This window comes from Candoia aspera, chromosome 3, assembly GCF_035149785.1.
Source record: "Candoia aspera isolate rCanAsp1 chromosome 3, rCanAsp1.hap2, whole genome shotgun sequence".
Lineage (NCBI taxonomy): Eukaryota > Metazoa > Chordata > Lepidosauria > Squamata > Boidae > Candoia > Candoia aspera.
Window position 1 is genome coordinate 203,187,238 of NC_086155.1, and position 24,532 is coordinate 203,211,769.

General features: G+C 40.2%; 1 protein-coding gene across 1 annotated transcript in view; it reads right to left on the reverse strand.

Moving 5' to 3' along the window:
- The window catches only part of FAM135B (family with sequence similarity 135 member B), a 135,435-nt gene that overhangs the window by 40,728 nt on the left and 70,175 nt on the right, over positions 1-24,532 (reverse strand). The window contains exons 4-7 of the mRNA XM_063300278.1: positions 18,007-18,146; positions 15,358-15,428; positions 14,462-14,635; positions 8,693-8,819 (exon numbers count right to left, since the gene is read on the reverse strand). Coding sequence (XP_063156348.1) covers positions 8,693-8,819; positions 14,462-14,635; positions 15,358-15,428; positions 18,007-18,146 — 512 coding nt within the window. The remainder of the gene's footprint in view (positions 1-8,692; positions 8,820-14,461; positions 14,636-15,357; positions 15,429-18,006; positions 18,147-24,532) is intronic.

The window sequence follows — 24,532 nt, forward strand, 5'->3', positions numbered from 1 at the left end:
TTTGTATTAGGCTTACATTAAACTGAGAGCCAGTTTGGTCTAGTGGTTAAGGCAATGGACTAGAAACCAGGAGACTGTGAGTTCTAGTCCCGCCTTAGGCATGAAAGCCGGCTGGGTGACCTTGGGCTGGTCCCTCTCTCTCAGCCCAAGAGCCAATCAGGTGTGGTAGGAGAGTTCTAGTGAAGATGAACAACACCACTTCAAAGTTGGGGATCAGGTGTATCTATCTACTAAATTTATGAAATCACCTCAACTCTCTAAAAAACGTGCTCCCAAATTCATTGGTCCTTTTCCTGTTGTTCATCTTGTCAATCCAGTTACTGTTAAATTGGAACTGCCTCACAATTTGAAACGCTTGCACCCTGTTTTCCATTGCAGCTTGCTTATGCCTGTGCACCACTCACCACGTTGGCACCCTCAACCTCCTCCTCCTGCTCCAATTATGATTGATGGCCAGCAACACTTTGAAGTCAAGGACATCACTGATTCTCGCAAGCTTCGAGGCACCCTGCAGTATCTGGTCCGATGGAAACGCTTTCCTCATCCTGAATGGGTGTCTGGCCACCATGTTAACGCTCCTGATTTAGTTAACCGTTTCCACCTTGCTTATCCTTTGAAGCCTGCTGCTTAATGTATTCTTCATTTTGGGGTGGCAGTATGTCATGTTCACTGATTCAATGTAGTTTATACATCGTAACGTTTCACATGGCATGGCGCTGAAGCTTGTTTCTGTTTGGGAGGGAGCTGCTGTGAGACCTTGTACCAAGCTCTGTATGTGAAATCAGTACAATGGAATGTGTTTGGGTTATTTTCTCTGCTCAAGGCCTTTTTCTGCAGACCATCAGAAACCGTTAGGAGCACCTGGGATTGTGGACTTGGGAAGATTCTACGGGGGGAGGGATTTCATTTGCACTGAGGGTTTTTATTTTGAATTTGGCGCGCTTTCATCATTCTCAGCTTTCTCTGTGATCCTGCATACTATTCTTTAATAAATCAGATATCTTTGAATTCCTACTCATGAGTCTGATGGTGTTTTAGAATAGGCAACCACTACACTGTAGCAATTTGATGGCACTGGGTCTACCTATGAAGGCCATCTGCTGGGAGGCTAAAGGGCTTCCTTGGGCAGTCAGTTGGCCACCATGAAAACAGACTGCCAGGTAGATGGGCCAGGGGTCCAATCCAGCAGGGCACTACTTATGTTCTTAGGTTATGTTAACACATAATAATCAACTTCTGTTCCTTTTTAGAACAAGAATGAGTGATGTTTTTGTTTGTTTTCACTACCACTGGCATTGTTCTTTAATTGATCACAAAATTATTCAAGTCTGTTATTTACAAACAACACAGAAACCTATATACATGAAACTTCATATGGATCCTCATGTGCTTTCAGTTCCCTTGTGTGTACTATTCTTGTTTGAGTTTCCATTTGTGTTCCTGTTTTCCCCAAAGCACACAATTATATTGTATACTTTGAGCCATTTTGCCATAGTCTCAAGAGTACAGTTTTGTGCATTCATCCAAGCCCCTTGCATACATCAAGTTAATTGGCAGATTGAAAACAAGGAGGAAAGGAAGGAAGGGAGGGAGGGAGAGGGAGGAAATAAATAATAAAAAAAAAAAGACCATGTTTAAAATTCACATAGGACTGTCAGAACTTATTTTTTCAAGTATCCTAAATTCTATTTGCTTGATTGGGAAACTGATGCAAAAGGACTTGTTTCTACAACTTTTCATCCAGGACTTTTTATTTTGATCAGCAATAACAAGTTTTCTCCAGTTTTGCTAAAGCAAACTGTTCTCCTTTGCTACAATTCATCATTGGGCATCAAAAATATCTGGATAGATGGTGCAATGGAGATTATCATGACTCTATTTTTGTCCTGATATTTGCTTAACAGCACCTTCAGGCACCTTCTGCACTGTGCCTAGTTCACTGAACAGCCTTAGAATAATTTATAGGCAAGGATAATGAAATTTTATGAGTCATGAAGCCAATAACCATTACTTGGTAGCTCCTTACCAAGAGGAGCTTACCAATAATTACTCTTGTTCTACCAAGCAATGGTTATTGGCTTCATGCCTCATAAATTATCATTGTCCTTGCCTGTAAATTATTTAATTTTCTACCTGCATGGATGTTTGCCAGCATGTTTTGGTATGGCCAACCCCCCCAAAAGATGGAGGGGGGAATGTGCAGGAAGAAGACCATGAAAAAGATAAGAGTTTCAACTCTTTCCTTTTCATTGACAGCACTTTTTAGTAGACCTTGCTGATGCTGGGCTGACTTCTAAAGCTGTAATCCAACACTCATTGGGGAGTAAGCCCCATCTGCTTTAAGGAGATTTCCTTTTTCTGAGTAGAGAGAAGCACTTTTTCTGTGAATGCTATCAGAGAACTTGTAGGGTCATGAGATTCGGAACAAAAAATTAGGAGTCTGCTAGCCCCTTTTCCAACCAACACATTTTGTTCAAAGGCACAAGCTTTCATAAGCCACAGCTCACTTCATCCAATGCTTACAGTGTCTTGATGGTTGTAGACTTTAAATTGGGATGAGGTGGGAAGGGAAGACAGGGGCTATGGAACAGCAGCTTATGTGTGAGACAAATTAAAAGTCCTTTATCAATTAACAATTGTAATGTGCTAAAAACTAATTGTGTTTGTTGAGGTGTTTTAAGATACCCTGAAACCTTTTGATGTATGTGAGTTCAACAAGCTCTTGTGCAGTAGAGGAATTAAAATCCTGTTTTACCAAAACAGTCATGTCTGCTATGGAGCATCCTGGGAGTCTGAAATGCTCTGATATTACTTTGTCTTTGTAATCCATCTCACAGGTACCATGTGAAGGCTTACACCTTTTGATAAAATTTGTTAGTGAAAAAAGACTGCTTCTGGGTTTTTTTGCCACTATAGACAAATCTGTTTGGCTTTCCTCCTACAAGATTCTGAATGAGCGTTGAAAACAGCAAGGTTAGGTTCAGCTGGAGTAGAATCCCTTTCCGAAAGATTCCATAGACTCTGAAGTTTTGGGAAAGCCAAACAGTTTTACTTCAGAACCCACCAAACATTTAAGAGCAGAACTGGTTTGTTCTGATTCAACAGAAAGTTAATGAGAACTCTTTATTCATTCATGTGTGTAGATGCAACATGTGTCTTTTGTTTGTTCAACCCAGTGGCCAATAGGTGATTGAAGTTCAGAGGGTTAAGACTAAATCTTGGAAGACTCAATTAATGATTGAGTCTTCCAACGTTTAGACCAGCCATTCTCAACTTTTTGACCCTGGAGGAACCCTTGAAATATTTTTCAGGCATTGGGGAACTCCTGCACATTCAGGCTCAAAGATAGGCCACCAGAAGTTACAAAATTCTTATGTTTGTTTCATATGTATGCCTGTATATATGCATTAAGAGTGTCCTAACAGCCAGGAACCACGCCGAGATGAGGAATAGGTCTCTAGTGTTTTATTACTGCTACATTAGACAGAAAATCCTAACAAACTGAAGAAGCGTGGGAAAAACCCAGACAGATAAACCCCAAAGGTTAAGGCGGGTCTGTTCTGTGTCTCTTTGGATGGCTGCTCAACTCCTCAGTACTACGCATGTGTTTACCCCCCTGGATAGGGGTTCCCTCCTGCTCACCATCAGTACTCATGACAAAGAGTGTTCTTAAACTAAAAATAAAGAATGAAACTTACCTCTTTAATGTGAATTGCCCAAATTTGAAATATTTTTTTAAAAATACATTGTGATCTCCCAGAGAACCCCTAGTGACCTCTCATGGAACCCTAGGGGTCCATGGAACCCTGGTTGAGAAACCCTGATTTAGACTGACTTAGTTAGACATAGTTATACTGGGAGTTGGTGATTTTTTTCTTCCCAACAACCCCCTGGTAGATATTAAAAAATGCTCCCCCACCCATTCAACCAGGAGTAACCTTTCTCATGCCTATATTTTTCTCCATTCTCTTCAGTATGATTGTCATAGACTTGGGGTAAAAGCTATGATATTGTCTGGAGTCCGGGGGTCTCTAAATTTAACCAAACAATAGATAAATGTATATTATAATGTCTCTACATGAGTTATGCAAATTTTGTAATTTGCATGATGACATGATTCCTCCGCTCCACCCTGCCCCAGGGATGCACATAGTGACTTCTCTAAGAAAAGGATGTTGGAAAATTCAGTTAAGCTTTCCAAAAGAATGTATAATTCCAGCACATTCCTGGGAATTTTTTTTTTAATTCATGTAGCATTATGTGTCTGCATGGAATACATCTGCACAGTTGCAAAAATGTTTATGTTCATCTTTGGTAGAATGAAACAGCTAGCAGCCTAGCTACCTAATTCTCTAGGAGTGCAAAGGCGCAACTTGAATAATAAGGAAGAAAGTTGTGAATAATGTTGATTCATAGGAGAAGGTTGGGTCTCTTGAAACAAACAAAAAACCCTCTAAATTTTGTTGACCCCATAAGCTTTCCTTCTTCTAATCCTGTAGAGAATGGAAATTTATATCTAAAGCCTATTATTATATCAGAAAAATAATAATTGCTTGCTTCAGGCAAAGAAAGGGGACATAAAGTGCTTGTCATTTATGAGCAAATGATTTCTTCCTTATGGGCAGCAAGATTTACGTCATTTCCCCATTTTTTAGATGAGGAAATATAAGAAACTTGGATCTGTCTGTAACTCTTTCACAGTCCTTTTTGACAGCAACAGAATATTTCAAGCCGGACATTAGAGGAACAGAAACAAGTGTCCCTTGAAAACCCCATGCAAGCATTACTATAAGAAGTGTTTAACAAATTGCCTAGAAATCATAGGGAGCAACTTAGCAATCAAATGCTTTATGTTGAAAATATGTACTGCTACCAGTCAAAACTAGTTTCCCTTTTGTTACATTCAGGAATAGACTAGGAAAAAAAAATAAGAAATTACTTTTGGGGCAATTTTGCAAACTTGATACCAAACTAGCTTTATCCTTCTTGCAGAAAGAAAAAGAAACTGCAATTGTTTAGGATAATAAAGATTTTTAAAATACTCAAAATGCTCTTTGTTATTTGAAAAAGGAGGGAGGGAGGGAGGGAGGGAGGGAGGGAGGGAGAGAAAGAAAGAAAGAAAGAAAGAAAGAAAGAAAGAAAGAAAGAAAGAAAGAAAGAAAGAAAGAAAGAAAGAAAGAAAGAAAGAAAAGGATTACCTCCTAACTCCTCTTCCTTTCTAACAGCAGTGTGAATTCAGAGTACCCCACTGGGCTAGGAGAAGAATAAAATAAAGTAAAATAAAATAAGATAAGCCTGTCTGTAGGAAATTACTTGGCAAGAAATTGGACCCCCTTCAAGCTTACACATCTGACATTTAATTATTCTGGAAAATGCAAAGAGGTCAAGTGCAACGGATGATTTTTAAACAAAAATCCCTTTGACATCTGCTGGAAACCATGGCAGGCCAACCTCCTCTGTGCAGAATCAAAGCAAAGAAATTAGCAGGAAAGAGTGTTGCTTGAAGGCCATCTCCTTACAAAGGACAGCCACAGTGGGGATTTTGTTGTTCTGAAATATCAAGCTGATCATCAAACACATTTGTAGTTGTCTGGTTTCAGTTGGGCAACTGCAAGATAAGCCATCAGTTGATTTTTAGCCACCTAAAATTCTTTGAACATCTAGGGCAAATCTTGAGGGTCTGTTCTAGGCATGTGGACACACATAAATAATGGGGTATAATTTTTATTTATTTATCAAATTTTGCCACTGCCCATCTCCCCCAAAGGAGGGACTCTGATTTAACAAATTTAAGAAAGGCAAGGTAATGTTGGCATCAATCTATTTACTGCTTGAAAGTTTCTTCCAATTAATCTACAGTGATTTAACTGGTAGGTTATACAACAAATTAATTAGGATAGCAAGAATATTGGAAGCTACTGGTACAGAAGATATACTTGGCTTACCTCCTCTATAAACCAAACATAGCTCCTATCCTCCAAAATATAATAATCTATTCTACCTTTTCTCTGCACATTACAGATTGTTTTTATGGCATCTGGAAAAAGGAAAGGGGGGAAGGAAATAAGGATTTGTGGAATGAAAGGATCTTGCCTTCTTTTTCTGTGTTCCAGCACTGCTACCTCCAAGCCCATCAATTGCATTTAGTCGGGTTTTTTTCTCCAAAATTGAAATGGAAAGTTGAATCTGAATCATCATCAAATTGGGGAGGGGGGAACAGAGAAAAGCAGCACTAAATATCTCAGGGAGTTATCTGCTGTTGAGAATGAAGCTCAATGCCTCAGTTATTTCTGTAATCCACACCATTTGTCCTGACTAAGCAAAGACCACTCCGAGACAAGGAGAAAGTCTCTAGTGTTTTATTTACTGCTATCGTAGACAGAAAATCCTACCAAACTGAAGGAGAGTGGGAAACCCAGACAGATAAACCCCCAAACTCAAGGCGGGTCTGTTCTGGGTTTCTTTGAATGACAGCTCAAAGTCTCTGAACTACACATGTGTTTTCCCCCCTGGATAGGGGCCTCCTCCTGCTCACCATCCATACTCATGACACCATTTCTGCTAACTGAAGAGCAAAACCCATCTCCATGGTGCAAAAGAAATCAAATAAATTGGGCATGGGAGCTGAGAAGCTCAAAACCGGCCTGTCATCACTTTTCAAATACAGTAGGACTGCCAAGGAAACCCAGCCATGGCAAGGAGAGGCAAATGCTCCTGATAAAACACCTTGTCCTTTTCTGCTGGGCTATTTCAACAGGAAAACTAAGCCTACCATCTGTTCCATGTAGCATTTCTTGGATACTAGACTTTGAGGCTTAGAGTCAGCCTGTCCTTAAGCTGCATATCTTGGGTAGGAAAGGGATGAAGATGCTTCCATACTATTATGATTATTACTTAATCATTGAGAGTCGGGCAGAATAGAAATTTAATCAATAATAACAGTACAGCCATAGTAGTATTTACTAACATTTCTATGCTACTCCATTCCCAACAATGCATTAAAAATAAAACAAAAACGAGCAACAAAACTATGCTACTACTACTATTAGTACTGCATATACCATTGCTACTCTTACTGCTAGGTTAGATTTGATCATACCTTGAGTTCCCAGCATGCTTTATTTATTTATTTAAGAAGTAACAGCTGGCCCAAATTCACCCAGCAAAATCCATGGTCAGCTAAGAGTTTGAACTTGGGTCTCCCCTATATTAGTAGTAGTAGTAGTAGTAGTAGTAGTGGTAGTAGTAGTTAGCCACTGGACCACACTAATTCCCTTTCTGATCAGTGGCATTCATATGCCTTAACTGGAATGTGTTTGACTCAAAGAAAATGTTTGCAAGCATTTGATTTTACATGGTTTAAAAAGATTCAGTAATGGGTGGATTAATGGAACAAAGCTCAAAACTAAAATCAAAACAAAACTCTATTTGGTGTTCCCAACCTCTCTTCTTCCAATCTGGGTTCCATTTTAAAATATATATTGAAGAGTAGGGATAGGCAATTGATTGTCTACTTCTTGTGTCCATTCCTTTTTATACCATGCTAGAGCGACTGCCCTAGACTGCCCTAGACTTACCATCCTCCCTGGATCATGCTGCTAAAATTGGGAAGCCAATCAGCAGTTTAAATGGAGTAGAGACTTTTCAAGCAAAAAGTGATATAAGGGGGAAATGAGAAGCAAACTGCAAAATATCCTCTCCTTTACTCCATTTCTACTAAGTAATGTCCCACTTACAATTTTTATGTAGCACTTTAATGGAGCTATTACTTTCACCATCCATATACTCCTACATCTGGTAGCAAATTTAGGTCCAGAAAATTATGATATTCATGAGCTTGGTTTGCAACCCTTCAGGAAGTTTCTAAATATTGCAAAAGTCTCAATTTCTCATTTATTTGTTTGTTTATCCATTCATTTATACAATATTTATAGCCTGACCTAATCCTAAAAGATCTTGGGTGCTATACAATAAAGTCCCAAAGAAACACATTAAGACCATATATAAATAATAGAAATCAATTTTTTTTTAAAAAAACCTCAAGTAATTCAAAGGCAGCATTCACCTAACTTAAGAGCCAAAGTTTTCCACAAAATCTGAGTAGATTGCAAATATGTAAATATCTTGCTTCTCTTTTTCTTGCTCTGCCATTGAAGTCCTATTCCAAAGGACTTTTTAGCATCCAAGAGAAATTTGAACAGTGCCAAATGATTTCCCTGCAGTGGGTAGAGATTAATTAAATCAGAAAAAGAGTGACAGATAGGTGGTGCTAAGGGGGAGCGGGATAAAATGCCATTATAAGGATAAATACTTTGTGAATGAAGCATATTCAAACAGTAAAGCTAGCGCCAGTGTCACCTGTTATCATCTATTGAGGAAATCTACTTTTTACCCCAAAATAAGGGGACTGATTTTACACATCCTCTCTGGCCTTGATAGACCTTGCCTATCCAGATATTCTGGCTAACTGAACAGCAAGCAACTCATCCCTTGAGAACTAAACAGCATCAATCATCAATTCAACAAATATAGAACATGCTGGTTCCACCTCCTGGTTTGATCAATGAGGGTGGGGAAGCATACTAATAATAATTTTAAGAAATGCAACTCATTTTCAGCTTGCTGGACCTTTCTAAAGGATTTTAAGTTCATCTTGGAGTGCCATCAGCACCTCCAAGCAATAGCCTTTTACCTCTGAAGTTGTTGGTCTGCAATAGCCAGCTCCAAAGACCAGGTTTTCTAGCGACATCCCAGGCAGATCTGGCCCCATATCCAAGCTGCCTTTACCAAGCCAGGAACTCCTTCCTGGACGAGCAAAACTAAACAAACAAACAACAACAACAACAACAAAACAGAACACAAGGAAAACTCAGGAAGGTATAGTTTTACAATCAAAATCTCCCTCACTCATGCCTTCCTTTCTGCACTGGGAATAGTTGGTTATTGTTACATGCCCATGTAGCTATTTAGGAAAAAAAGCAGAGACAGAGAAATATCCAGTAGAAGAGAATATCTGTAGCTCAGGGTTGAACTGTGGAGTCCTTGGTGCTCTCTGAGCTTGGTTGTTTGCTTGTAGATGTTTCATTACCCAGGTAGGCAACATCATCAGTGCAAGTGAATGTTATATACAGTAGCTTGCCCTGCTAGTGTCAGTGGAGGTATGGTTTTCTCCTTGGTAGTTCCTTGATTCAATCCTTGATTCAATCTTTGATTCAATCCTTGATTGAATCAAGGAACTACCAATAAGAAAAACCACACCCCCACCAACACTGGCAGGGCAAGCCACTGTATATAAACAGGGGGCAACCTTCACACTCACTAGCACTGATGATGTTATCCAGTCGGGTAATGAAATGTCTTCAAGCTCAGACAACCAAGCTCAGAGAGCACCAAGAACTCCACTGAGAAATATTGCAGATTAATTCTGGTCTGGTGGTAGCCTGAAGATCTTTGAGGTTCCTGCCCAAACAAACAGTAATAACTAGTATGATTGTAAGAGAGCTTTTGGGCACTGAGAAAGCAACAGGAGTATTCAGAACATGACAAATGTTTCAGTCAAATCCAATCAAACCTTTGTTACAACCATAGGGCCAGCAGTCAGTTACATTCATATGGATTTGTTCTGAGCTATCTTTCTATCTGCATGCCAATCCCCACAAACCAAGCTAAAGAGAAAAGATATTAATATATAAAAAAAACACAGGGAGAGGCATGAGGCACAAAACTGAGCAATCCTGGAGGATAGAGAACTGACAAATAGAAGACATGCTTTCTGCCTGTGAATTTCTCCAAGGTAGGATAGATAAAAGTCATCCAGGAGTCCCCGTATGATACGCTTCTTTAGAGCCATCCACACATGGACATATGCACTGGTGTATGGAAGACCTGGCAACATTTCAGAAATGTGATGGCAGAGATATAGGAAGCTGGCAAATGCCCCATTTGAAAAAAAAAAGAAAAATACATGCTCTGAAGCCAAGAATCAGATTGAAATTTGTTGCTACTAGCCTCATCTCCTTCAGCAAAGGATCGTTACCTTGTCGTGGTGCTGGAGCTTGAGCACCTCGATGATGCCATGAGCTAAACCGTGAAGGGCCACTCAAGACGGGAAGGTCATGACAGAGAGGTCAGACTAAATGCGATCCCTGGGGAAGGTAAAGGCAACCCACCCCAGTATTCTTGCTGTGAAAACTAAATGGATCAGTACAACCAGAGATATGTCGGTATACCATCGGAAGATGAGACCCCCAGGTCGGAAGATGGTCAAAATGCTACTGGGGAGGAGCAGAGGATGAGTTCAACTAGCCCCAGACGTGATGACGCAGCTAGCTCAAAGCCGAAAGGACGGCTAGCAGCCGACGGTGCTGGCGGTGATCCGATGTTCTAAGGATCAACAGACCATTGGAACCTGGAATGTAAGATCTATGAGCCAGGGCAAATTGGATGTGGTTATTGGTGAGATGTCAAGATTAAAGATAGACATTCTGGGCGTCAGTGAACTGAAATGGACTGGAATGGGCCACTTCACATCAAATGACCACCAGATCTACTACTGTGGACAAGAGGACCACAGAAGAAATGAAGTAGCCTTCATAATTAATAGTAAAGTGGCAAAAGCAGTGCTTGGATACAATCCAAAAAATGACAGAATGATCTCAATTCGAATTCAGGGCAAGCCATCTAACATCACAGTGATCCAAATATACGCCCCAACCACAGATGCTGAAGAAGCTGAAGTAGAGCAGTTCTATGAGGATCTGCAGCACCTACTGGACACCACGCCTAAAAGAGATGTTATTTTCATCACAGAAGACTGGAATGCTAAGGTGGGCAGTCAAATGACACCTGGAATTACAGATAAGTATGGCCTGGGAGAACAAAACGAAGCAGGACATAGGCTGATAGAATTTTGCCAAAACAATTCACTCTGCATAACAAACACTCTCTTCCAACAACCTAAGAGACAGCTTTATACATGGACTTCACCAGATGGACAACACTGAAATCAGATTGACTACATCCTTTGCAGCCAAAGGTGGCGGACATCTATACAGTCGGTAAAAACAAGACCTGGAGCTGAGTGTAGTTCCGATCACGAACTTCTTCTTGCACAATTTAGGGTCAGACTAAAGAGATTAGGGAAGACCCACAGATCAGCTAGATATGAGCTCACTAATATTCCTAAGGAATATGCAGTGGAGGTGAAGAATCAAGTTAAGGGACTGGACTTAGTAGATAGGGTCCCGGAAGAACTCTGGACAGAAGTTCACAGCATTGTTCAGGAGGCGGCAACAAAATACATCCCAAAGAAAGAGAAAACCAAGAAGGCAAAATGGCTGTCTGCTGAGACACTAGAAGTGGCCCAAGAAAGAAGGAAAGCAAAAGGCAACAGTGATAGGGGGAGATATGCCCAATTAAATGCAAAATTGCAGAGGTTAGCCAGAAGAGATAAGGAATTATTTTTAAACAAGCAATGCACGGAAGTGGAAGAAGACAATAGAATTGGAAGGACAAGAGACTTCTTCCAGAAAATTAGAAACATTGGAGGTAAGTTCCAGGCCAAAATGGGTATGATCAAAAACAAAGATGGCAAGGACCTAACAGAAGAAGAAGAGATCAAGAAAAGGTGGCAAGAATATACGGAAGACCTGTATAGGAAGGATAACAATATCACGGATAGCTTTGACGGTGTGGTCAGTGAGCTAGAGTCAGACATCCTGAAGAGTGAGGTTGAATGGGCCTTAAGAAGCATTGCTAATAACAAGGCAGCAGGAGAAGACGGCATCCCAGCTGAACTGTTCAAAATCTTGCAAGATGATGCTGTCAAGGTAATACATGCTATATGCCAGCAAATTTGGAAAACCCAAGAATGGCCATCAGATTGGAAAAAAATCAACTTATATCCCCATACCAAAAAAAGGGAAACACTAAAGAATGTTCAAACTATCGAACGGTGGCACTCATTTCACATGCCAGTAAGGTAATACTCAAGATCCTGCAAGGTAGACTTCAGCAGTTAATGGAGCAAGAATTGCCAGATGTACAAGCTGGGTTTAGAAAAGGCAGAGGAACTAGAGACCAAATTGTCAATATCCGCTGGATAATGGAAAAAGCCAGGGAGTTTCAGAAAAACATCTATTTCTGTTTTATTGACTATTCTAAAGCCTTTGACTTTGTGGACCATAACAAATTGTGGCAAGTTCTTAGCGGTATGGGGATACCAAGTCATCTTATATGCCTCCTGAAGAATCTGTATAACGACCAAGCAGCAACAGTAAGAACAGACCACAGAAGAACGGACTGGTTTAAGATTGGGAAAGGAGTACGGCAGGGCTGTATACTCTCACCCTACCTATTCAACTTGTATGCAGAACACATCATGCCGACATGCTGGGCTTGAGGAATACAAGGCTGGAGTTAAAATCTCTGGAAGAAACATTAACAATCTCAGACATGCAGATGATACCACTTTGATGGCTGAAAGTGAAGAGGAACTGAGGAGCCTTATGATGAAGGTGAAAGAAGAAAGTGCAAAAGCTGGCTTTCAGCTAAACCTCAAAAAAACCAAGATTATGGCAACCAACTTGATTGATAACTGGCAAATAGAGGGAGAAAATGTAGAAGCAGTGAAAAACTTTGTATTCCTAGGTGCAAAGATTACTGCAGATGCTGACTGCAGTCAGGAAATCAGAAGACGCTTAATCCTTGGGAGAAGAGCAATGACAAATCTCGATAAAATAGTTAAGAGCAGAGACATCACACTGACAACAAAGGCCCACATAGTTAAAGCAATGGTGTTCCCTGTAGTAACATATGGCTGCGAGACCTGGACCATAAGGAAGGCTGAGAGAAGGAAGATAGATGCTTTTGAACTGTGGTGTTGGAGGAAAATTCTGAGAGTGCCTTGGACTGCAAGAAGATCCAACCAGTCCATCCTCCAGGAAATAAAGCCAGACTGCTCACTGGAGGGAATGATATTAAAGGCCAAACTGAAATACTTTGGCCACATAATGAGAAGACAGGACACCCTGGAGAAAATGCTGATGCTAGGGAGAGTGGAGGGCAAAAGGAAGAGGGGCCGACCAAGGGCAAGATGGATGGATGATATTCTAGAGGTGACGGACCCGTCCCTGGGGGAGCTGGGGGTGTTGACGACCGACAGGAAGCTCTGGCGTGGGCTGGTCCATGAAGTCACGAAGAGTCGGAAGTGACTAAACGAATAAACAACAACAAGCCTCATCTCACCATTGCCACACAAATACCCAGGGTGCACAGGACAATTTTACACCACCCCCTTGCTTTCAGATACCAGCCCTGTTACAGCAGATGTACGTTTCCAGGTTCTATGAAGCAGCACTCAGAATTCATTGGATGATGACCTGTGCTATAAATTAGATGTAATGAGCACCTATTTTGCCACATTAGAGTGGTTTGCAAGTTTATAGATATAGTCTTCCACACACTAACCTTTCATGCTCCCTTACAACTACCCCTTCTTTTGGTTTCTTGTGTCTTATATATCCTTTTAGTTTTTAATTCATATGTTTTTCATATCTTCTAGTTTTTCATAATTTTTTAGATTTTTTTTATTTTTAATCTTGATGTATCCTCTATGCTTTTTTGATGACTGTACCCCACCTTCCTGATGCTGGTCCATGGCTGTAATAAAGATTGGATTGGACTGAGATTGATTTGTAGATCAATGATCTGGAGACACTGCAAAGAATATATCTGGTGTTTCTCAACTACAAGGGACAGAATTTTTCTACTGAGAGTCCGAAGGAGTGAGGTTGGCCAATGACGTTTTCAGTCTTCTCTGGTAGAAGAGCCATTGGCCCTTTAGTTATACAATCTGTGAGAAAGAAGTTCAAGCAATTCACAGGGACTTCACTTTAAGGAATTCACTAACAAATGAGGACTGGAATTTGTTTATTCACATCCCATGACACTGTATCCTAACTCCTCCCCCCAACATTAAATCTGATGAGCGAAACTTGTACTTGGGAGCTGATGTTGCTCATTTTAATACCTAAACAAATACAGACTGTTTAACATGCATGTGTACTGGATATGTGTATGAAAATGAAAGCTCATACAATAATATAGTCAGTCAAAAAGAAGTGCAGAATGCAAAATTTATGTTCAGGCCTGCCCCAGTCCTTCAAAAGAAAGTAGCACTCGGCGATTTGTAGGAGCGCAAAGAACTTCTCTTCAAATCATTAAAGCAGCCCTGTCATTTTCCAGGCTCATCCACCTTCTTTGAAAGCTCCTCCCAGATGTCTCCATCATCATCTGCAGGGCATGGCCACTGTGCACTTTACAATTAAATAAAGATGCGTCTGCTTTACTGACTTGAAGAGAGCTGATTGATCGGCACTCCAGTGGAAGGATGCGTGAAGCTTTGGAAGGGTTTGCACAGCCCTCCTGCATTTTCTCTTTGGAAAGGGGTGGTTCACTTTACCTGAGGAGGGGCTGGCTTAAAGCCACCAGAGAGGCATGCAGAGTAACAGTGACTGCCGACAGGTGGAAGTAGTCGAACATGACAGGGACGTGGTGGTGTAGTCCTTGCCTGGGGTGGAAGTGGAGTCCCAGTGTGCGGCTGCTTATCACAGGGATGGCCAGGATGTCTCTCAGCCTGGAAGGAGAGTTTGGAGGAGTTGAGAAAAGCGAGCCCTTGGCTTGCTCTGCGACATGGTTGCTGCTGCAGAGATGCAGGCATGAATGGAATTTTAATCACTGGGCTGCTATCCTCTTAGCAGTGAGTCACACTTCAAAGGTTGCTGCTCGACTCTCTAGATTGTAATTACTGCAACAACAGGGTCAATTGGTTGGTGCTGCCATGAAAATCCTCAAATGGTTTGCTTTCTACCATTCACACAGCCACCTTTCCTTTCCTTTCCTCTCCTTTCTTTTTTTCTTTTCTCCCCTCCCCTCCCCCACTTCTTCCACCCCTCCCCTACTTCTTCCTCTCCTCTCCTCTCCTCTCCCTTCCCCTTCCCTGAACAATGCCATTTTACTAGAAACTGCCAACATAGACTAGATTATGTCACTAAGTTGCTGGTGTTAAGAGGATGATAAACAGTAAAAAAAGTGACATTTTGTACATGCTCACGCTTGTTATTGAGTCATTGGGAAGCTGATGGAACAGAGGGAAGCATCTACAGCACTGTCCCTCTATGTTCCTTTCATCGTTCTTTCCTCTGTATCCAATCACTCTTTTGTGCATACTGAATACTCCATGCATCTGATTAAGCAGATTATGGTTCGGGAAAGCTTATTTCCTAATTTTAAATTTGACTCTTCACAGCCTTGGTTGCAAGAGAACAACACTTCATCTCAGAAAGGAAAACTACTCACTGTTGTTCACTGTCTGTGAAATGCAGGTCCAGCTTGAGCTGAAAATCAGCTGCACTTAATGCTTCTTCCACCTGAGAACAATTTTCAGAAAACAAAACAAAAGCTATTATTAGAAGCTAATGCCTAAATCTACAGAAAAGAGAGAAAGGAGAAGAAAGGAGGGGAGGGAGGGAGGAGATGGAAAAAGCGGGCAAGGAAGGGAAAGGGAGATGAATGCACTACTATCTACAGGGCATGGTCAAAAAAGCCAAGATGGCAGCTGGAATGGGGCAATCAAACTCTTTCCTTTATGCCACATATAAAAACCAGTAGAACTTTGTACCCTTGCAGCTACCAATTAAACTTTTTTTTTTTTTTTAACCACAGCCTGTGGATAGCTCGGAAAACCCACCCTGAAGCCTGAAAGAGACCTATCCCTCTATTTCCCCTGGACAGATGAGATTCTTATCTACCTACCATGTATTAACATCTGGGCTAAGCTGCCACCAAGAAAATATAAGTGATTGATACCCTGATGGACCAGCTACTGAGATGGAGGCTTCAAGGAGTCACAACCTACCCTGTCCTATGAAGGACAACTGGTTCAACCTCCCAGATTAGTGGAGGCCTTTGAAAACAACCAATCAACTCTCCTTGCACAGAGCAAAGAATCACACAAAAGGACACTTGGATCCCCTGTAGTTTCTTCTTCAGATGGTGATTACAGCCAATTTAGGGAGGGGAATCATATCAATCAGTATCATAGTACTTGTGGAAAGGTTCTTCAATTTTCCCTGTTTTTCTTCATCAGAAGCCCTCTAGAGCTGTTCTCTGTCCTGCTGGCAAGTCTAAGCTTTCCTCTGAAAAAATACTTTTTTTAAAAAAGTGTTTTATTATATTTGTTATGAGGCATACATAATTCAAAATTCAGCCTCTGAGAAAAATGTGAAGGAGGAGCAATGGGCAGACCCCATTGCTAAAAGGGTCAGCCATCTCAACAGTGCATGATCCTAATATATGGCTGCATCTCTCTCTCTCTCTCTCTCTCTCTCTGTCTTGTTCTCTCACAATCAGGTCATGCATGTCCTGCCATTCCTAAACCAAGTTTAGTTCCTCATGCCTGCCTCCCCTGAACCTGTTCAAAGTTCTCAAAATCCTTCAAAAACATGGTGTTCAGAATTGGACTTCATACCTGAGGTGGGTCCTACCCAGTAGAACAGCGTGGAAGAATTACTGGTAGTGATTTGTGGTTTGGAAACTAGAGTTGCATTAATCTTTTTTTTTTGCAACCATGTCACACTGCCAGCTCATATTCGTGAGTGATTACTTTCCAAAGATGATTGATGATTGATGACTGACGATAGATAGATAGATAGATAGATAGATAGATAGATAGATAGATAGATAGTTAGACAGATGCCAGCAGGAAGCTCCATATCCTTCTCCTATACCTGTGCATTTGGATTTTGTTTCCTAAGTGAAATTGTCTCTTGTGAAATTTCATACTGTTCATATTCAGCCCATTTTTCTAACCTATCAAGATCATTTTGAATTTTTATTTCTGTATTCCAAAGTTCTAGCTGTCTCACTCAATTTAGTCAGTTTAGTCCAGTGTTTCTCAACATTGGCCGCTTTAAGCTATGTGGACTTCAACTCCCAGAATTCCCCAGCCAGGCTGTGGGAATGTTCTAGTCAGTTAGTGGCACTTGCTATTTGTCAAAATCAGTGGGACTTAATTAAATCATTAAGCCACATTCACTATGATGGGATTCTAAGTATAGCTAACTTAACTTTCTGGACTTAACTCAGTGACATTCAGTCCAATATGATTATGTTTACAGCAATGTTCACTTCTCTTCTTTAATCTTTTCTCTCTCCTTACCTTCCTACTGGCCTATCTACCTACAAGAAAGCAGAGGGAGAAATTTCCTTGTGAAAGGACTTCTGACTATCTGAGATAAGGACAATCAAACTGGTTCCAAATGTACTCCAAACCAACATGACTGTTGGTATTTGGTTGTTTGCAAGAAGCAAGCCACTAAGTTACTATGGTAACAAATCACTCTGTCAGAGTCAGAAGGTCAAACTTAAGTATCCTCAGGTTTGGGTGTGAAAAAGATGACCATATAAGATAAAGCTGCTGATTGGCCTGGGGGGACGCTTGCCACCAGAAAGTTTTTTATTTTCTGTTTTTTTAGCCCAGCAGCAGCAGCTCGTCCTACTCAGAGCATGTGTGCATGTCTATGAGTTTGTAAAATACGAGCTTGTAAAGTTTTTGAGCCTATCCAGGATTTCTGGATATGGAAACCTGTTTATGTTTGATGCTTTCTGTAAATACATTTATTTTTATAGAAATGCCTGGTGTGTGTTTTTTCTGATATCTCTCGGGCCAAACACTTTCCAGCACTCTGCCACAATGACAAGACATATATAACAAATCTGTGGATTTGCTCTCGTATTGATGATGTTGCCTGGCTGGGTCAAGAAACATCTGCAAGCAAACAACCAAGCTCAGAGAGCACCAAGGCCTCCACAGTTCAACCCTGAGCTACACATATTCCCTTCTATTGGGATAACAAATCTATATACCTATGCCCACACATGCTTTTGCATTCATGCTCATGTGGGTGCAAGGGGGAGCCTTGTGTAAGAGAATCAAAACCATCTCACCCTCTCACCATCCAGGAGGAGATGAACTGTGAAGTTCATGGATTCATTAAGGAGAATCTCTTCATTCCGGTACAAGATCTGAAATACTCGGCTGAAGACTGTGTTCTCGTGGATGCTGGCTGAATGCAGAATCATGTCACCTTGAGCCATTATCAGATAAAAGAGCAATTGTTAACCAGCTAAATTTAATGTGATTCATTTATTTTGCGTTCCATGAGCCCAGACTAATTTTGACCTGTTATTTATTTCAGCCTTCCCCATCCGAGCACTTATTTTGTGGCCTCTAACCTGGAAGGGCAATCCTCCAGGTTAGCTGTTTTGATACCCTCAAAGCCCCTTCCAACTGAAATGTTGAAATGAGTGATATGCTTTCCTACCATTTTCAGGCAGGAAAAAGTAAACTGGCTCAGGACGCTCACCAAAAGTAATACTATTTATACTCAATCTTACCCACAATGTATGAAAGAAATAGATTCTCATTCAGCCCTGTGCCCAAACATATTACAGGAAGGTTTAAAATATCTGAAGAGTGCTTTTATTTATTTATTTATTTGGAGCACTATTATTTAATATTTAAATTATTATTTAATTAATAATGGATGGTGTTTTAGCATATTATTTCTCCAAAACCATTATTCTTTCCTTCCAGAAGAACAGTTATTCAACCTTACTCAAGGAATAACAGCAAAAGGTCTTCTGGCAACTTATAGACTTAAGTAGTAGATGAAGTCATAAACTTTCATGGATTTGTGTTCTTCAAATGGTTCCAATAATGTAGAGGTAGAGATAGAGAGATAGAGAGATAGAGAGATAGAGAGATGGATAATCAGTTTCTACTGCATCTCATCAAGTAGACTCTAGCCAGGTAAGGTCTTATAAACTGGATAGCTTTTAGGGCACCACAAGAATATTTACAATTTATGGGGACTTTTTTCCCCCCAGTACAACCATCTTCAATGCTTTAAATCAAAGCAGAAGTAGGTTCTGCCAGGTTAATGAATTTAGTGCACAGCTGGCCAGGAAAAGCTTCAGTTGTCTTAAATCACAGTTCTGCATTATGGCTGGCTTTCCAATAATGTTGCCAGTAATTAAAATAAGCTGCCTTTGACCTTAGGCTGCTACACTGAAACACTGGCCTTGTATGAGATGCTTCCTTGCACACTAATTCAAATGCACCTTCCCAAAAAATGTGGGCTGCAAGATCAAAGCAGAGCTTGTTGTGGATTAATTAATTAGTGAAATCATTTTAAGTCTGGAGTAACACAGAGCACATCTTGCAAGACAGTTGCTCTTGGCAAGTCTATTAATTGTGTTAATTTTAGGAATGCCCGTTTAGTTGACTAATTATAAATTTTTTTGACTGATTAAACATGTGCTTTATATATATATATATATATTGATCTGGGGACTGTATTTTTAAAATGCTGAGCAGTTACCCAACACCTCTACATAAATTGGAGCAGTAGTATGTTCATATGGTTTTTATATGAAAGATGGCTAATTAACATCTTTTACATACAAAGTCAACAGTTTGATTGATTCATTGAGCCAGTACATGGGAGCAGACCAGGTCAAATGAGGGTTGCCATCTTGTGGTGGTCCATATGTTTGTAGCTCAGATTTGATAAGCCTACATTCATTAATATCATTCTATATTAAATCATACAGGTAGTCCTTGTTTAGCAACCACAATTGGGACTGGCAACTCAGTCATTAAGTGAAGCAGTTGCTAAGTGAAACTGAGATTGTGCCTATGATCTCACTTCAGTTTTCCTTTCCTTTACAGATCTATGAAGGTTGTAAATACGAGGATTGGTTGTAAAGTTAGCTTTTCATCACCATTGAAACTGCAAATTGTTGCTAAATGAGTCAGTCACTAAACAGGGACTAAGTGTATCTCTTTTTAATGAGACAAAACGTTTCCAAATGGACTCCACATCTGACATCAGATCACAAAACCATTAGTAGTTTCCTATTACCAAAGCTGGAGATTAATTTGATAACAGCATTATCATCTATAAAAAAAAAAAGGATGCTAAAATGTGAGAGGCATTTGCATAAAGGGAGGAAGGGAAGGGCGAAAGTTCCAGATGATGAAATGTTTTGATTAATCCTGGAAAGAATTTCTGGAACACTTTTCAATTCATGATGCCTAGTGAAAGTTCTGTCTCTTCCATATCTCCATCATAGGGTGCTGAAGAAACAGATTTCATTTGCAATATCAAATCAGTTATAGGAACAGCATCTTGCAAGTCTGAATGTTTCCCTTCCTCCCTCTTTTATCCTCATGAACATTAAGTGGGGAGCCTATCTTAGGCATTTTCATAAACTACTTTCTTGCCCTGGGCTCAAGCCTCGTTTATCTGATTGTTGCCTTGGCAATGGATCTTCCCTCTGTCCTTCAAGGCCATCCTCTATACTCACAACAGTAACATCAATAATGCCAACATGACAACACTTGTGTGATGGTATAACCAAACGAATGCCACATGTCTTTACTTATAAAGCCTTCCTTTATTAGTGAGTTAATTAAGATAGGGTCTCTTTGAAGCTCTTGAATCTATTTTCCCCAAAATATTTGCATGGCAGACTTAGAGTCTGTAATGAGATGCCCCATCTTCTGTGTGTTTGTGTTGGGAGATACTCCTGATTCTTTCTCAACATCAGCACAATCTCTTAACTGTTGAGCAAACTGGAATCTGTGTTCTGAGGCAGCTATATATCCAGACCATTATGAAAGGTAGACTCATTTATTGCACAGAACATAGAATATCATAGGTCTTAGATGGGGTTGATTTGAGACTTGTGCACAATTTGGAGGTCTTCCTGAATTCACAGCTCCTGCTTGAAGAGCAGATGGCAGCTGTGGCCAGGAGGGTCTTTGCACATGTTCATCTTGTGTGCCAGTTGTACCCTTTCCTTGGCTGGAAGACCCTGGAAATAATCAATCACACCCTGGTCACGCCACAACTGGACTACTGCAATGTGCTATACTTGGGGCTACCCTTGAAGACCATCCAGAAGCTACAGCTGGTTCAAAATTCAGTGGTGCAAGCAGCAAAGGGCACAACTTGTTGTGCCCATGTGTCACCGCTTCTCCGTAAGCTAAATTGGCTGCCAATTGGCTTTTGGGTGCAATTCAAGGTGCTGGTTGCTACCTATTATGCCCTTTATGGCATACAGCCTGGATTCCTGAGTGACCACCTATCTCCAGTTGTTTCTGCCTGCCTGGTAAGTTCCAGCAGAGTGGGTGCACACCAAATCATTTCTGTTAAATGTTGTCATCTTACGAGACTGAGGAAGTGTGCCTTCTCTGTTGCAGCCCGCACCCTCTGCAACAGCTTCCCCCCAGAGATATGGAGGGCACCCTCTTTCCTGGGGTTCCAAAAAGCCTTTAAAACCTGCTTTGGTCCCAGTCCTGGAGTTAATGTGTTTGAGTGGGATGTGTGTGTTGTGCTTTGTTTTAATGGTTGTTTTTAGTGCAAGCTGTTTTGCTTTGTTTTGTCCATGCTCTTAATCATGCTTTTAGTTTGGTATTACATTTTCTAAGCCACCCAGAATCTGCTGGAGTGGGCAGATACAATAAATTTAGTGGAAACAAAATCCAAGTGAAAGAGTATTAGGGCATGGATCAGCGAAGTCAGTTAATGAAAGGATTGTGGCTAAACTAGCAGACAAAGTTTGGCATAGTCCTTCCATGCTGTTGAAGGCACTTGGGCTTCCAATGATCACTTACAATTAAGAGGGATCTCCAAACTATGTAATGGTTGCTTTGGGAAGAAATGGAAACACACTAGGACTGAGTCACCTTCCTAATTCTTGGGCCAGAGAGCAGTTACCCATAACACACTGGGCAGCAAATTATTAGCTATCTATATACTCCTAAGTATGGGACGCAGTGGTGCTGCGGGTTAAACCACTGAGCTGTCGATCGGAAGGTTGGCGGTTCAAAACTGCATGGCGGGGTGAGCTCCCGTTGCTAGTCCCAGCTCCTGCACACCAAGCAGTTCGAAAACATGCAAATGTGAGTAGATTAATTGATACCGCTTCGGCGGGAAGGTAACGGCGTTCCGTGTCGTCATGCTGGCCACATGACCCAGAAGTGTCCCTAGGGACAACGGCGGCTCTAAGGCTTAGAAACGGAGATGAGCACCGCCCCCTAGAGTCGGACACGACTGGACTTTACGTCAAGGGAAACCTTTACCTTTACCTATATACTCCTAAAACTCTTGTGTCTGTCTGTAACCTTTAACTGGGTGAAATGGTGCGTCGTAGGGCAACAATTTTTGAACCAAGGTACCTCAAATGGGCTAACTTACAGAATGTGTCCAAACTCCAGGATCCATGGCTCCCATGGAATTGAAATTTGGCAAATGTTATAAAACATTTTATGACAAAATTATCATAAAACATTTTATGACATAATACCAAATGTCATAAAACATTTCCTGTGGTCAACTTCTGATGTTTGACTGTGCTATACAGTTCAGCATGAATGGCATGGGCTGTTTTCAAGGCAGATGCATATCTGAGTATCTCCCTGAATTTTTAAGCATTTTTCCAGTGAAGGCAGTGCATTAGAAGCTCTGTCACTGTTGAAGGCACTGAGGAATCTGATAAAGAAATATCTCTGAAACAATGACCCAATGGGTCATAGATTGTCTGATATATTATTTCCTTGCTCCTCTTAATTTTTGGCCCAAATGCCAAAATAGTTGGATGGTCCTAAAGTACAATCCATCTTTTTGGAAGGAGAGGGGATGGAATTGGTTGATATACTTCTGTTTTAAAAAAAAAAGTTTTCCCTAAGCAAAATATTCAAGACTAGAATGAAATCATCTATAGAACTGTTTGTCTTTATGATTAGATTCAGATTTTCATCCTTTTCTCCACAAAATGTGATAAGTCACCCAGCTCTACCATCAATCTTTCATCTCTGCCTTGCCTACCGACATTTCTAATTAGCCTACTGGAAAGAATTACTACGAACAGCTTCTGTAATATTATTCCATTATGTGAAGATGGAAATATAAAATGATCCCATTAATTTTCCAGTGTGGACATCAGTAATGTAAATGTAGTAGCTTATCTCTGTTATGTTTCATAAACTAAAATTCATATTTTCAAGGTCATGAGGATGGGATGCAGTCAGACAGAATTGTTGGAAAATCTTTGTGGGAAGGGAAAGGAAAGGAAAGGAAAGGAAAGGAAAGGAAAGGAAAGGAAAGGAAAGGAAAGGAAAGGAAAGGAAAGGAAAGGAAAGGAAAGGAAAGGAAAGGAAAGGAAAGGAAAGGAAAGGAAAGGAAAGGAAAGGAAGATGGTTAGTCATAGAACTCCCTGCTTCTTAACCTATATTCTTTATAATATACTTTTTGATCAAGCCTTTTTCAAGTATAGTTCTGGGGTTCCTTGGAAATTGTTCAGGATTCCTCCAGGAGAAATCCAGAGCTAGAAGACAAGATTCTGTGAACATTTTTTTATGAATCTGTCCTTATAACAATCAACTATAGGGGAATATTTTGATTCACTTGCAATTAATCACTGCTAGGTGTTAGCTAGCTGGTCAGCAAAAGGGTTTGAAGTGCCCCTTGTCAAAGTCAAGAATAAATTTAACCCTGGAGAAAACATTGGATTTGTTTTTCATTCATCTGGAAAATAACTGGTAAAAAGTAATATGCACTCCAGAAATACAAGTTCAAAGTTCACCTGGTATTTTGAGTAGGCTGACCTCTACTATTAATTAATTAATTAATTAATTATTTATTTATATATATATATATATATATATATATATATGAATGAAATGTGGTGTAAAGATAATTAAATGAAATTAGTCCACTGTACAGCTTACTCAACCACCAAAAAATTATATCCATGATAGCTACCCATTTCTTATTAAGCTCTACTTGAGAAGATCTGCTGCAAACTGGGCTTCATCTTCATTAAGGATGTTAGTCTTAGTGGAACTTTGGGGTATGGTATTAACATAATCATGTATCCTCTTGAACAGGAATAATTTTCAAATCCACCATAGTTTTACTCCAGCTACAACTTTAAAAGGGTTCATTGGATCCTAATAGATTTGTTGTGGAGGAGAGTTAAAATCCACTAAGTCTATATAAGCCTCATCCAATCTCTCTCTAGAAATCAGAATCTTCAGAAGCAGACTCTTGCCACTGACCTGGTAAAAATGTTTGCAAGGTCACTCACATCAAAAGGCTAAAATACATCTTCAAAAATCAGCAAAATCATAATGCAAAGCTAAGAATGACAACCAAAAACTTAACATCCAGAAGATTTAGGTGTCTACAGGATTACAGAACAGTTCATATTTCAGTGATGCACCATCCTTGATCTACCCCTCAAAACAGTTTCTAAAATTTCATTTCTAAAACTTTAGAAATTTTAAAAATTAAATTTGAAATGAAATCACAGTTTTTTTAACTAGGTATAATTCCAGAATGCATTAACAAGAAACAGTATAATCAGGACTGCGAGGATAAACTTTGCCCAACTTTGGAAGAAA